Source organism: Ochotona princeps, chromosome 2 (genome assembly GCF_030435755.1).
Source record: "Ochotona princeps isolate mOchPri1 chromosome 2, mOchPri1.hap1, whole genome shotgun sequence".
Classification (NCBI taxonomy): domain Eukaryota; kingdom Metazoa; phylum Chordata; class Mammalia; order Lagomorpha; family Ochotonidae; genus Ochotona; species Ochotona princeps.
In genome coordinates, this window is record NC_080833.1 from 91,684,692 (window position 1) to 91,698,498 (window position 13,807).

At 41.8% G+C, this 13,807-nt stretch overlaps 1 protein-coding gene across 2 annotated transcripts; it reads left to right on the plus strand.

The window, feature by feature from the left end:
• The first annotated feature begins 4,451 nt into the window (after window positions 1-4,451).
• On the plus strand, window positions 4,452-13,251 carry PRPF38B (pre-mRNA processing factor 38B). Of its 2 annotated transcripts, XM_058659855.1 has the most exons (9): window positions 4,452-4,586; window positions 4,800-5,047; window positions 5,406-5,520; window positions 5,770-5,822; window positions 7,819-7,887; window positions 8,157-8,308; window positions 8,387-8,447; window positions 10,705-10,928; window positions 11,215-13,251. In XM_058659855.1, the coding sequence occupies exons 3-9, from the start codon at window positions 5,487-5,489 to the stop codon at window positions 12,071-12,073; spliced, it is 1,452 nt and encodes a 483-aa protein (XP_058515838.1). In that variant the 5' UTR covers window positions 4,452-4,586; window positions 4,800-5,047; window positions 5,406-5,486; the 3' UTR covers window positions 12,074-13,251. The 2 variants fall into 2 exon arrangements, with proteins under 2 accessions (XP_058515838.1, XP_004582044.1); XM_004581987.4 differs by lacking the exons at window positions 5,406-5,520; window positions 5,770-5,822 and having other exon boundaries at window positions 4,474-5,047.
• The last annotated feature ends 556 nt before the right edge of the window (window positions 13,252-13,807 follow it).

The following is a 13,807-nucleotide window of genomic DNA, read 5'->3' on the forward strand; positions in this document are numbered from 1 at the left end:
CCATCTTGTGTAGAGAGGCAAAGCGAACTCATTTTGGACTCAGTGAATTGCAATGTCATGGCATCCTAGGTACAACCCAAAATAGGTCTGGGTAGCTCCTAGACATAACAGCCAGCAGATCAAGAACTCCAGCAGTGGCATATCAGATGCCATTCTGTGCAGCGTGGCAAAGGATTTGAAACTGCAAGGACAACAATGAGCTGCACATGCGCTTAGCTGAGAGCAAACTCACTGAGCTTAGTGCACTGCACTGGTCCCACATCAAAAATAATACCGACTTTGACACTTACAACGCAAAATAGGTCCATGTGGTCCTCAGACTTAATGGCCAACAGATTCTGGCAAGATCAGCACCACCAACAACCTAGCTATTTAGGACACCTGCTGTCTCCCTAATCCTGGGAACTGCTCAACGGGAAGGGGGAGAAACATTGCACAGACACCAGTGCAACAACATCACGGGATCACAGGAGGTAGAGTGCTGAGCCAGGAGCTGGGTTACGGAGGCCATAGTAGAAGTCTAACCTAAGAGCCCAGCACTGAAACTCACTGGAGGAAGTGGTACAAGTGGCTGCAAACAAAGAATCAGGTACCAACACAAAAAGTACAATCGAATTGCAGACCTGTGGGTGACACAGCTTAGAAACCTGCCCTAAGGAAAAGAATATGCTAACCAGAAGCACAATGACCAAGAGCAAAAGAAGAGACAAAGGCACAATATTACTGAAGATCCCCTGCAAAGGAGTAAAAAGCTTTTGCCAACCTCAGAGTTAACTAAGGAATACATCGAGAAAATTGGGGAATACAGAATTCAGAACTCAGTTATAAAACTTCTTATCAACAATGAGGAGCACATGCAGGGAATTTAACAAATATGCCACATGTAAAATAGCAAAACTGAAACAAAATCAAGCCAAATTATTGGAAATGAAGGACACAATAGAGCAAATAAGAAATTCAGTGAAAAAAAAAATCTGGAAAGTCTCCATAATAGAATGAATGAGGCAGAAGACAGAATCTCAAGAGTTGGAAGACATTTCTTGTCACTAGTGGGAAACAAACAAAAAGTCAGAAGCAGAGCTGGGTCAAGCTAAATAAAGTATTCAAGAATTAAGATGCCCTAATTAACTATGTAAAGAAAGTAAAAAAAAAAATTAAGAGACACTATTAAAAGGCCAAATATGTTATGTGAGTTCCAGAAGGTGCAGAAAGAGAAACTGGGTTTAAATAATAAATATAAGAGAATAATAAGAGAATGTCCCTAATCTGGACAAAAAAATTGGGACACAATATCCAGAAGGGACACAGAACACCCAACAGGTCTGACAAAAAGTGATCTTCATCACAACACATGATAATCAAGCTCTTCAATCAAACAAAAGATCCTTAAATGTGCACGTGAAAAAAAATGTCAATTGACATATGGAGGAATGGCAATTAAATTCACAGCAGACCTCTCTCAGGAAACTCTACAGGCCAGAAGAGAATGGAGAGACATATTCCAGACTCTAAAAACAAAAAATTTTCGGCCCAGAATAACATACCCAGCAAAGCTTTCCTTCATCTTTGAAAATGAAATAAAATTCTTCCACAGTAAATAATTAAATAAATAAAAACAAAAAACTCAAGGGATACACCTATTCCAGACCTGCCCTATAAATGATACTTGAAGATGTTCTCTTGACAGAGAAAAGGAATAGTACCCGCCAAAACCAAAGGCAAATGTTGTTTAACTTAATTCCATTGTAAATTTCTGGGTTTTTTTTTTGTTTTTTTTCCTGTTTTTGTTTTGTGGGTTTTCAGTTGGGGGATTTATCACAATTTTGTAGTGAAAACTCAAATGTTCAGATTTGAGGATATGCTGCAGTGTGCATCTCTATTTCTGGAATGAAGATGGACTCCCAGTGAAACTGTTGGATGTATCTTTACAATGGGATGATGGACTCTCTGCCATTGCCCATGCCCACAATGATGGTCTTATGACTGTTTATGAGGAAATATACTGTTGTAATGAAATGGGAGAATTCAGTGTGTGTGTGTGTTTGTGTGTGTTTGTGATGAGGGTTTTGGGGGAGGAGAATCCCAGGGTCTATGGAACTGTATATTAAAATGATAATAATAGGGCCTGGCGGCGTGGCCTACCGGCTAGAGTCCTCACCTTGAAAGCCCCGGGATCCCATATGGGCGCCGGTTCTAATCCCGGCAGCTCCACTTCCCATCCAGCTCCCTGCTTGTGGCCTGGGAAAGCAGTTGAGGACGACCCAATGCAATGGGACCCTGCACCCGCGTGGGAGACCCAGAAGAGGTTCCAGGTTCCTGGCTTCGGATCGGCGCACACCAGCCCGTTGCGGCTCACTTGGGGAGTGAATCATCGGATGGAAGATCTTCCTTTCTGTCTCTCCTCTTCTCTGTATATCTGACTTTGTAATAAGATAAATAAATCTTTAAAAAAAATAAAATGATAATAATAAAAAAAATTTAAAGTATAAGGGAAATTCATAGTATGGGACAATTATGCATGGATTTCAAAATTTTTACATCAAAATAAACATGCTTTTCAATTAAAAAAAAGAGAGAAAAATGCAATCACATAGAGAACTAGGTTGAACTTTTTTTTTCCCCCAATGGATGTTAACTCACTAATTCAGACATTAGGACCATAAGTTTTCTTTGGAGAGGAATCTGGTATTAACTATTGCATAAAGAAGCCAGATCTAAAAAAAGAAAATGAAAGCCACTTTTATAAAAGGATTAATTATCTTCCCATGTAAAATAAAGGAACTAGACATGGCAATCACTTATGGATTGCCTAGCTCTACACATTATTTTCATCCTACGTTGTACACTACTGCCTGCTGGATTATTTCCTAATTTTTTGCTGGTCTTCTCTCTCTCCTGGTTCATCGGCACTCAGCTGTGGATTTCCTCCAAGGTTTCTATCCTATTCTCTTTCCACTGCTATTGAGATCGCCACCTTAGAAGGCCTGGTGGCACGTTAGCCTACTGGCTAAAGTCCTCACCTTGAAGGTGCCAGGATCCTATATGGGCGCCAGTTCTAATCCAGGGGGCCCCCCCGCTTCCATCCAACTCCCTGCTTGTGGCCTGGGAAAGCAGTCGAAGGCAGCCTAAAGCTTTGGGACCCTGCACCACGTGGGAGATTTGGAAGAAGCTCCTGGCTCCTGCCTCCTGGCTTCAGATCGACTTGGGGAGTGAATCATTGGATCAAAGATCTTCCCTCTCTGTCTCTCCACCTCTCTGTATTCCTGACTTTCCAATAAAAATAAATATAATCTTTAAAGATAGAAAGATTGCCACCTTCACATTTACCTGAAAGTTTCTGGAAAAAAAGTACATTACAAGTGCTACAAGAGAAATCAAATAAGATGAATGAAAAAGGTCACTGGGTATGGGCAATGAGGATGTTGTGGGATGAGTCATCCAAGGTTCCCGAGTAGGATAGGGAGCGGTTTGGGGGAGGACTCTAGCGTTTTTGGTTGACAATGGATAGAGACAGAAAATATTTGCATCTCAAAGCAGACCTTACGATGGGTACTTTCTCGGCGGAGAAAGTAATTGTTAACACTTGGATGTGCCTGTTAATGGTTTTTATCTTCCCATGGCAGGCATTTCCCAGCCCACACTCTTTCACCTGCAGATCTACAAGTTCTGGTCCAGGGCCACATTTACCCTCTAATAAAACTAGTGTTTGCTGCTTCTATCCCTGTCCAGGCTGTTTTCTGCCACGTAACCACCCAATCTCACTCCCCTGGGGAAAACTTTTGCGTCCTCTGCAATGCTTTCTCCATGACCCAATACCATGCAGCTTCTCTGCAGCGTTCCTGCCAGCTTTCGAGAGCTGAGGTCGATGCTGACTCATTTTTTAAACACCTATTTTCCACCCCTCCTTCTCTCTCTTCACTGCACCTAACCCAATGTTTACCACTCAGATCGATCCGAAGAACTGGAGGGGGAAAGAGCACCTGACCAGCTGCTGAGACATTGTTAGGTGTCACACCGGTGCAGTTCTTTCATTGCCTACAACAGCTCTTAAGATGTTATCTTAATCTTACAGTTACCTAAATTCGGGATCAAATAACATTTAGACTTCCAGTCAGACACTCCAAGGCGGCCGGGGCAGTGGGACCCGATCCGAGCCACACCATCATCCCTTTTGGGGAATCTAAAAACGGGGAAATGAAGTCCAAGAGCTACGAATGCGCAAAATACTGTTCTGCTTGTTCGAGAAACCAAACACGGACGCGTACAGAACGGGCCTGCGCTGCCCTCCCCGAGTCCCTCACGCCCCAAGGGGGAGCCTTGAGATTTCAAGGCACGAACGGCCACCGTAGCGACTCCCGCAGGCCGGGAACGTGCGGGACGGAAAGGCGGTCGCTCCGGCCCACTTGGGCACCTCAGATTGGCCGCCAGCCCCGCTCGGCACGCCGGGGCGTGCGACGTCACATCCGCCCTGGCCGCCATCTTGTTCCCAGGGGCAGTTGGCGGAAGAGATCGCGCTCCCCGGGCCGCCGGCTCGGCTTGTGCTGGAGTTTTCGCGGCCCGTTTCGGGGCGTCCGCTGTCGCCCGAGGTCCGTTCTTCGGGGTCCCGGCTGCCCTCCCTCCTCCGGCGGGGGCACAGCGAGTCGGTTCCCCTTTCCCCCGCCCTCCCGGCGGCGCTCCATGGAGTAGGGTCCCGGACCGTTGTCCCGAAGAGAGAGACCGCGCTGGGTCCCCTCCCCCTCCCGCCTCCCTCCCTCCTTCCTGCCGCCGCAACATGGCTAACAACAGCCCCGCGCTGACAGGCAATTCGCAGCCGCAGCACCAGGCGGCGGCGGCCGCGGCCCAGCAGCAGCAACAGCAGCAGGGCGGCGGCGGCACCAAGCCGGCCATCTCGGGCAAGCAGGGCAACGTGCTGCCGCTCTGGGGCAACGAGAAGACCATGAACCTCAACCCCATGATCCTCACCAACATCCTGTCGTCGCCTTACTTCAAAGTACAGCTGTACGAGCTCAAGACCTACCACGAGGTGGTGGACGAGATCTACTTTAAGGTACGAAGCGGTTTTAGGCCTTGGGCTTTGTGGGGCGGGCGGTGAAGAGTTCGCCAGACGACTGGGGGGCGGTCGGGAGGCCACGGGCAGAGGCGGCCCCCCGAGACCGGAGGGTTTGTGGGTGGGAGGGCGGGGAGGGGGTCGGACCGGAGTCGCCCGCTGCGTTTCCTCTGCAGATTTTTTTCTTTTCTTTTTTGGAGGGCACAGAGAGGCCACTGCTGTTTGCTCTTCATCCTTCTCCAAACTCTAGCCCGCCACCCCCCACCCCCCTCCCGGGAGTTGGGTAGGGAGGGGTGGGAGGGAGAGAAGACGAGGGTAACCGAAGCCTCTGCAGTTTACAACTTTTTTTTTTTTTGAGAATGATTCCTTTTGACGTGCATCTGCCGAGCGCCAGCCTTGGTACTTGATTCTCGCGCTCCCCCCGGGCCAGGGCGTGCTCATGAGAGTTGGCCTCATGTGCAGACTGGGAAATGGTCAGTGCCGTGTGCGTGTCGGGGTTGGGTGGGGAGGGCCGAGGGCGGAGAGGAGCCAGTGCAAGGAGGTGCAGAGAAGGCCTGGAAATGTCCCCAGCAGGAAGTTAGGAGGAAGAGGTCTCAGCCACCAGTGCGTTGGGCTGACTTAGACGTCTCTGGGCCCTGGGCTTCTGCGGCAGGGTCGGTGCTGGGGAGCTCCCCTGGCGCCTCCTCACTGCACTCTTGTCTCAGTTCTTGTTTCGTTAGCAGGATTGACTCAGTCTTGCAGCGAGGCTCGGAGCAGCCCAGGGTCGCAGGTAGAGGTATGCACTATTAATCATGCTCAATCGCCATAAATGCATTTCCCTGGTTACAATGAACGGCTAATGAGATTTTTGGGGTTTTTGTTTTTGTTTTTGGGTTTTTCCCCCCGGTTTTTGGCCATTGGTTTCGGTCTTTTATTCACCAACTAGATAGGTTTTCTACCAAATTTTGTTGTTTTGAAGATATCTTCCAGGCCTCTGAAGGTTAATTTACGTTTTGAAGATTATTAGTAATAGTTTTAAGCCTCTTCAACTGTTTCAGCTAGGGCATTCCAGGATACAGTCCGTTTTGTCTATACTGACACGGAAAAACTTGAGATAGACTGCCTCCCGGTATTTTCTGTCATCTCTTTGTATACGTAGAAATATGAACAAAAGCACAGTTCTTGGCTGTTCTCTTCACCCCCAGTTAAGTGATGAGATTATCTTTTCTGGGGGCGAGGTTCTTGTAGAAAATATCTTGGAGACAACTTAACTTTGGGATTATATGAAGTACACAAATACATATACATGCACATGTGTGTGGTATTCTCTTACAGAATCTGTAGGAAATCTAATTGTAGTCCAAGAGCCAGGGTGGTTTTTACTTTTTAAGCTTTTAAAAGGTAAGACTTCTAGCATGGTTCAGTTTGGTGGATAGTATTTAACCCTTAGCTTTCCGCAGTAGACTTGCAACACCTGAAAATGGGCTTCCTGCTCTTCTTAGCGAGCTGTTTTATGACAATGTTAGATGTTAATGTAGTAGGGGAAAGGTTTGTTTTCAAGTTTCAAATGTTTAGAAACAGTCTGATCCTGCCAGGAATTATGTTAAATTCAGATGTAAGACTAAAAACCCAGGTGTTATTACTATTGTGTTTGGATCAGTTAATCATTAAAATCTGTAGGCTTCAGGTTTTGTAGTTTGTTTTGCACCCACTCCTTCCTTGGACTAGCCCTAAGGAATTGAAGCGAATTTTATGTGGAAAGCTAGAGAATGGAAACATTAGAGTACTACCAGAGTCCTGGAGCCAAATACTGTAGTACTCAAATTTAAGTGCGTGTTTTTTGGCCTAAAGCCACTGAATGGACTGCGAAGTGTTGCCATGTGTTGGTGGAAATACGGTTTTAGCTGTAGTAGAGTGAAATGAATGGAAGAACCGGTCATTTTCAAGTTGATGAAAGGTGAATACAAAAGACCCTACTGGGGCTCTGTGTTAGTCAAAATACTATTTTTAGTTAAGGAATTGTTCTTATAAGGAGCTCCTCGTAGTACGATGATTTTTTTCACTGATTAGACTTGGTATATATTAATGACTATTTACACTATTTTGACATTGATATTCTGAGTAAAAACTAGGTAAGTTCAAATAATTAGGTTGAAAATAAATTACAGCAAGAAAGATCTTTGTAGTGTGGCCTTTGTAATTTCACCTTTAATCAGAAATTAGCCTGATCCTTGTGGGAAAAGGATGCTGAAGTGAAAGGACACATAATTTTATATCAAATAACTTTTTCTAGCAAACTTCCTTCTGGGTCATTTGCCTTTATAATGCAAATTTTGGGACATAAAATTAGATGAAAACTTGATTGTTTTTAAAACTTTCTAACTAAAATCTTATCTCAGTACTTTTAAGGTTCGGGTGGAGATTAAATTATTTTAGAATGAGGATTTGTATTTTTAAAGCAACTTATAAGATGCAGAGTTGAAATATTGTTGCATATTGATGTGTGAGACTAGAAATTGCCTGACTGACTTGGGTAACTGTGAGCTCTTTGTAAGCTGGTGTGATCAGATTTCCGCTCTGCTAATCTGTTACAGATTGTTAAACCCTAGTGTCTCTCTTGGTACTGTTTAGATGTCTAAGCAGTTTTTCCAAAAATGACTTACTTATTCAATGTGAGTAAACATAACATAGATTGGAAGAGCTGCTCTGTTGTGGACTTGGGTTTACTTTAATCAGAGCCTTAAAAAATCTGAAGCATGAATGTTTGTTGTGCTCCTCTTTTCTATTTTCAGGTCACACATGTTGAACCATGGGAGAAAGGAAGCAGGAAAACAGCTGGCCAGACTGGGATGTGCGGAGGGGTAAGTAGAAGTACGTGCATTTTTTTTCAGTTTTTCTGTGATTCTTAAACAAGTTTATATTTAGAAAATGATTGGTTAGACATTTAGATGATTTATTAGCAAATTTTAAACTTGAAAAGTGAGAAGGATTGGGAAAAAAGGTTTATTATGTTCCATAGTTAGTACTGGATTATGGCTGGTTATTGATAGCTAGCAGGATTAACCGATTACTTGGTATTAAATATATATTCATTGTTTTGCTGCTTGTTCTTAATTCTGTTCCCCTGAAGGTTCGAGGTGTTGGAACAGGAGGAATAGTTTCTACAGCATTTTGTCTCTTATACAAGTTGTTTACATTGAAGTTGACTCGCAAGCAAGTGATGGGTCTAATAACACACACAGATTCACCATATATTAGAGCCCTTGGCTTTATGTATATAAGGTAAGCATACATTTATCTGTGTCTAATAAATATTTCATTTTAATTGATATACACTTAACAAATCTTATGTAATCCTAGGTATACACAGCCACCTACAGATCTGTGGGACTGGTTTGAATCCTTCCTTGATGATGAAGAGGTATGTCAGCAAGGGTAATGATACATTTCTTGTGATTACTTCTTATTTTTAATAACCTTTATTAGAGATTCAGTGTCTTCCATACTTTTCTGTGGTTGAGTTAGTTTCAGTTAGATACTTTTAGAAATGCTATTGTTACTAAGATGTGGCGGATTTTATAGATGTTAGGTTAAATTTTCTCACGCATTTAACTGCTTAAATGTATTCTAGTAGCTGTTGAAAGTTTTCCTAATTATGTTCTGAGTGTTGTATTAATCCTGACTTAATACTGCTGATAGTAACTTTTTAAAGGCTGATTTATTATTTTTTTTTGAAGAGTTACATAGAGGAGAAACAAGGATCTTCCATCTGCTGGTTCACTCCCCAGATGGCCACAACTGCCAAAGCTGAGCCAGTCCGGAGCCAGGAGCCCCCTCTGAGTCTTGCATGAGGGTACAGGGTCCTAAAGCTTTGGGCCATCCCCCACTGCTTTCCTAGGCCATAAGCAGGGAGCTGGGTGGGAAGTAGAGCAGCTGAGACACAAACTGGTGCCCATATGGGATGCTGATATTTCAAGGCAGAGGCTTAGCCAGTTGAGCTATCACGCAGGCCCCCACTTATATACGGTGACTTTTGGGGGTGAGGCATTGTTTAGGTTGAGGTAGAGACAAATAGAACACTAGCTGTAGCTTTTTTTTCCCTTCTGCATCTCTTCAGTTCTTCACACTGACCTGTGGATACATGTACTCCTACGTGAACAGAAGTGTGGAACTGAACATTGGTGTGACTTGAGTAGCCAGTCCAGGTGATCTATTTTAAGTGACAAAATTAAGTACTTTTTTTTAGTTCTATTTCTATGACCCTCCGTTCCCTATACGTATTTTTGAAATGTTTTAAAAAATTCTAAGTGTATTTTGCCATCCTGTTCTAGTTAAGTATGTTTAAGAAAGAAGAATTGCTTCAGGAAACTTGCCTGGGTCAGTTTTACATCCTATTTGTACTAATTTGCTTAGGGAAGACTGGGATTTCAAAATGTGCTTGATAGCAAGCTGTATAGTTCATATGTCAAGTCTCACCATCACTTTATATTTTAAGACTAATAAAGCCAACTTTGAGTACTGTATTTTGATAGTCTAACAGTTTAAAAGATTTGTTGAATTAAAGGACGTTTTTAATAGAAACTGGTGTGTTACTGCACACACATCTGGGAACTCTTAGCAGTGGACAATTTTGATTTTATTCTGTTTAGTGAGTGGTGTTGTAACATGTGAGAAACAAGGGGTATTAGAGAAGATAATCACAAACTTTATAAAGAGTTTTTTCTCTTCAGAAGAGACTTGTTTTATTTTTAGTACCAAATCCCTTCTCCCATCTTAAAAAGCAGTGTTCCTCTTCATAATTGGTGTTGTATTAGGTTTGTTTCTGAATGATTCTATTTAATGTTTTTAATTGTGTTTGCAAACTTGAGATCCTTTATAAGCTAACTTATTGTTTTCTTCCTTAGATATCTGCAGCGATTATATTTGGAAATACTGTTTATCTGAACACTTAAATGTGTGTGAGTGCAAGCAGTTTTACCTTTAGCTGTTGTTTTCCTGTTTAGATAACAAATCTCACTTTCCTTGTGTGCTTGCACTATAGGTTTGGGACTGACAATAGCTGACTAACATGTCCTGAGCTGTGAGAGGGCATAGCAAGAAGGCCTTCATGCGGTAATGACCCTTTTCAGAGACAATGGTCATCATGGATTATGCGTTTCCAATTATTTGTTCATTTATTTATTTTCTGCATAACTCTAAATTAGAAACCTCACTGCTTCATGGCAGTTGGTTTGCTATTGCTTCCAATTTTAATAGGGCTTCATTTTATATTAGATGTTAACAGATAACCTTTAGACAGGAGATTATCTATAGTCATTCATGTGCAGCTAGGTCATAGTGTTAGGTATGATGTGTGCAGATATGTTCACGAACACATGCTTAATGATGTGGATTGTAAATAAAGTCAGTTATTCCACACAGTTAGTCATGTAAGGGGCTTTTCATATCTTAAGTGAGTGGGATCAGTTCCCTTACGGCCAAAAGGCTACACCTGCATGCACACACTAAGCCCAGATATTTCTCTGTATCATTCATTACCAGATTAGGATACAGAATTTTGAATTCTGTTAGAATTCTTTTGTACTTGAGATTCCAAAGATGGTAATGTTTTTATAATATTCATATAGATGCCAAAATACTTTTTTTTTGACGGCTAGGATATCATTTGTGTTTCGTAGGACCTAGATGTGAAGGCTGGTGGAGGCTGTGTAATGACCATTGGAGAAATGCTGCGGTCTTTTCTTACAAAACTGGAGTGGTTTTCTACCTTGTTTCCAAGAATTCCAGTTCCAGTTCAGAAAAATATTGATCAACAGATTAAAACTCGACCTAGAAAAATCAAGAAAGATGGGAAGGAAGGGACTGAGGAAATAGACAGACATGTTGAACGCAGACGTTCAAGGTAGCTCATGTTATTTTTTAATATGCTTTCTTACAGAGTTTGTGGTTACTGGAAGTTAATGGCAAGTTCTTGGGAAATATTGTTTATACTGTTGATTTTGTTAGTTTGCCAACTTTACCCTGAAAAGATCATTTTCTTTCATGGTGTTTTCGACAAAATTATACGTCTGTAAATGAAAAATCATGTACGTAAGCTGGGGACCTGAGTAATACTGATCAATTTTTACCGTGAGATTTTTACCTTGGACTTTATTCGTTGAAGTTCCTTTTCTCTTCTACTGTTACAGGTCTCCAAGGAGATCACTGACTCCACGGAGGTCTCCAAGAAGATCAAGAAGTAGGAGTCATCATCGAGAGGCCCATGGGTCTTCTAGCTTTGATAGAGAATTAGAAAGAGAAAAAGAACGGCAGCGTCTAGAGCGTGAAGCCAAAGAAAGGGAAAAAGAAAGGCGAAGATCCCGAAGTATTGATCGGGGGTTAGACCGCAGACGGAGCAGGAGTAGAGACAGACATAGAAGCCGCAGTCGAAGTCGTGATAGGAAAGGAGATAGAAGGGACAGGGATCGGGAAAGAGAGAAAGAAAATGAGAGAGGTAGAAGACGAGATCGAGACTATGACAAGGAAAGAGGAGCCGACCGAGAAAAGGAAAGGGAACGGTCGAGAGAACGGTCCAAGGAGCAGAGAAGCAGGGGTGAGGTAGAAGAGAAGAAACATAAAGAAGACAAAGATGAGAGGCGGCACAGAGATGACAAAAAAGATTCGAAGAAAGAGAAAAAGCACAGTAGAAGTAGAAGTAGGGAAAGGAAACACAGAAGCAGGAGTAGAAGTAGAAATGCAGGGAAACGAAGTAGAAGCAGGAGCAAGGAAAAATCAAGTAAACATAAAAATGAAAGTAAAGAAAAATCGAATAAACGAAGTAGAAGCGGCAGTCAAGGAAGAACTGACAGTGTTGAAAAATCAAAGAAACGGGAACATAGCCCCAGCAAAGAAAAATCTAGAAAGCGTAGCAGAAGCAAAGAACGTTCCCACAAACGAGATTACGGTGATAGTAAGGACCAGTCAGACAAACAGGATCGTGGAAGGAGCCAAAGTATAGAACGGGAGAGCCAAGAAAAGCAACAGAAGAACAAAGATGAGACTGTGTGAAAACTTTTTGAAGTGGATCACATTGAATCCTTTAAATGTTTGGTTAAATCTTTTTTTCCTCCCGAATGTTGAGATCGTGCAGTAGTTACGCACTCTTTCAAGCTCCCTGTAGGCTGCGTTTTCATTTCCTCTTTTGTGTAGGGAAGTGCCTTTGTAATCCCATTTATTGCATTGATGTCTCCACCCAGTTGTTCAGTTTGATACATAATGCACAGATTGTTCTTCCATTTTTGTTTGTTTTTAAAAATGTACAGTCTGTACATATGTCCTGAAAATGTTTTAATTCCATTGGCATGGTTGCCACGTTGGTTAAATTTGTATAAGGCAATAAACTGCCACTAACTCTATTTTTGTTTTCTAGGTGTGGGATTATGGTTTGTGTACTGAAGTTTAGCATGGCTGTGCTTTTCATAATAGAATGCTAAAGACTTTGAAAATGGAAATTTTGGTTGTCTATTATAGGAGAATTCAGTGCTTTCAATGTACATGAAAGCAGCAGCTGTAGGATTAACATTCTTGTCCAATGTATATTATCTTGAAAGGCTCTTGTTAATATGTTATACTTAATATTCTCCACAGTTACCCTGGAGAGAATTTATGAGTAGTTAGTTTCTGATGCAGAGGTTTAAATTAGGCTGTGATTTGATCAGAAGTCCTTTTAGCATTCTACCTCAAAGGGACACTGTTAGTATGCCTAAAGTTATTCACTTAATTTTCCTTTTTTATTTTAAGAAATACATGACATGTGCTCTTTTTCCCCCTTGAATTCTTCCTCAGATTTTTAAGATACTATATTAAAGGAAAAAAATTAATGTCTAAAGCCTAGCATTCTTGCAGCTTCCCATTACTAATATGTGATTGGGAGAAAGTGGGGCACATGAACAGAGAAACAGACCCAAGCCTCAAGCTTCCAGAGCATTTTTTAAATGGAAAATACTTAAATTATGAAACAGCTTGATATATAGTGTCCTTTTTTAAAATTTGAAACTTTTTATTAATTATGAAGATTGCTGTTTGCGTTTTTAAATTTAATCTAGAACAGAGGAGTATTAAAAGTAATGCTGCAGTGCATTATTTAAGACTATCAGCAGATTATTTGATAGATTGTTCTTATGGCTTGTATTCTGATTATTGAGAACCATCATGAGTGTGGAATAAATACTGGATTAAATCCTTTATCCTGGGTGTTGACTTTTCCCCCATTTGTTCACATTTTTAACATGTATTTTTATTGTAGATGAGGATAAAGTGTCAATAGAGCTGCACTTTATGTAGAGGGATAACTTGGCACGCTAGACAACAGATGAATTTTAAAGAAATGTGTGATAACTGATTCTTAATAGGATCCTATTGATAGTTTTTTGTGAATGTTGTGTCACTGTAGTGAGTGCGTGCTTTATTTGTTCCACATCAAAGGTGCTTACAATTTCACTTGGAGTGTACACTGATACTTAACAAACTTTGGACTCCAAAGAAAATGGTTGATCCATTTTTTCCTTGAAACAGAAGGTAGGAACAGCATGGCAGGTTGTATGGATGCATTGATTTCCTGGTGTACAGACATGCCAGCTGAGGATGGTACTGGGCACCCACATGGCAGACGCCCAGGCAGATCAAATCAGACCACTGTCAGGAGTCTCAGACATGGGCCTAGCGTTTATTTGTACCTAACCCCGCTTCAGAAAAATGCCATTAAATGCAGAAATTCATCTGTAGAAATGCTACACGTTTTTC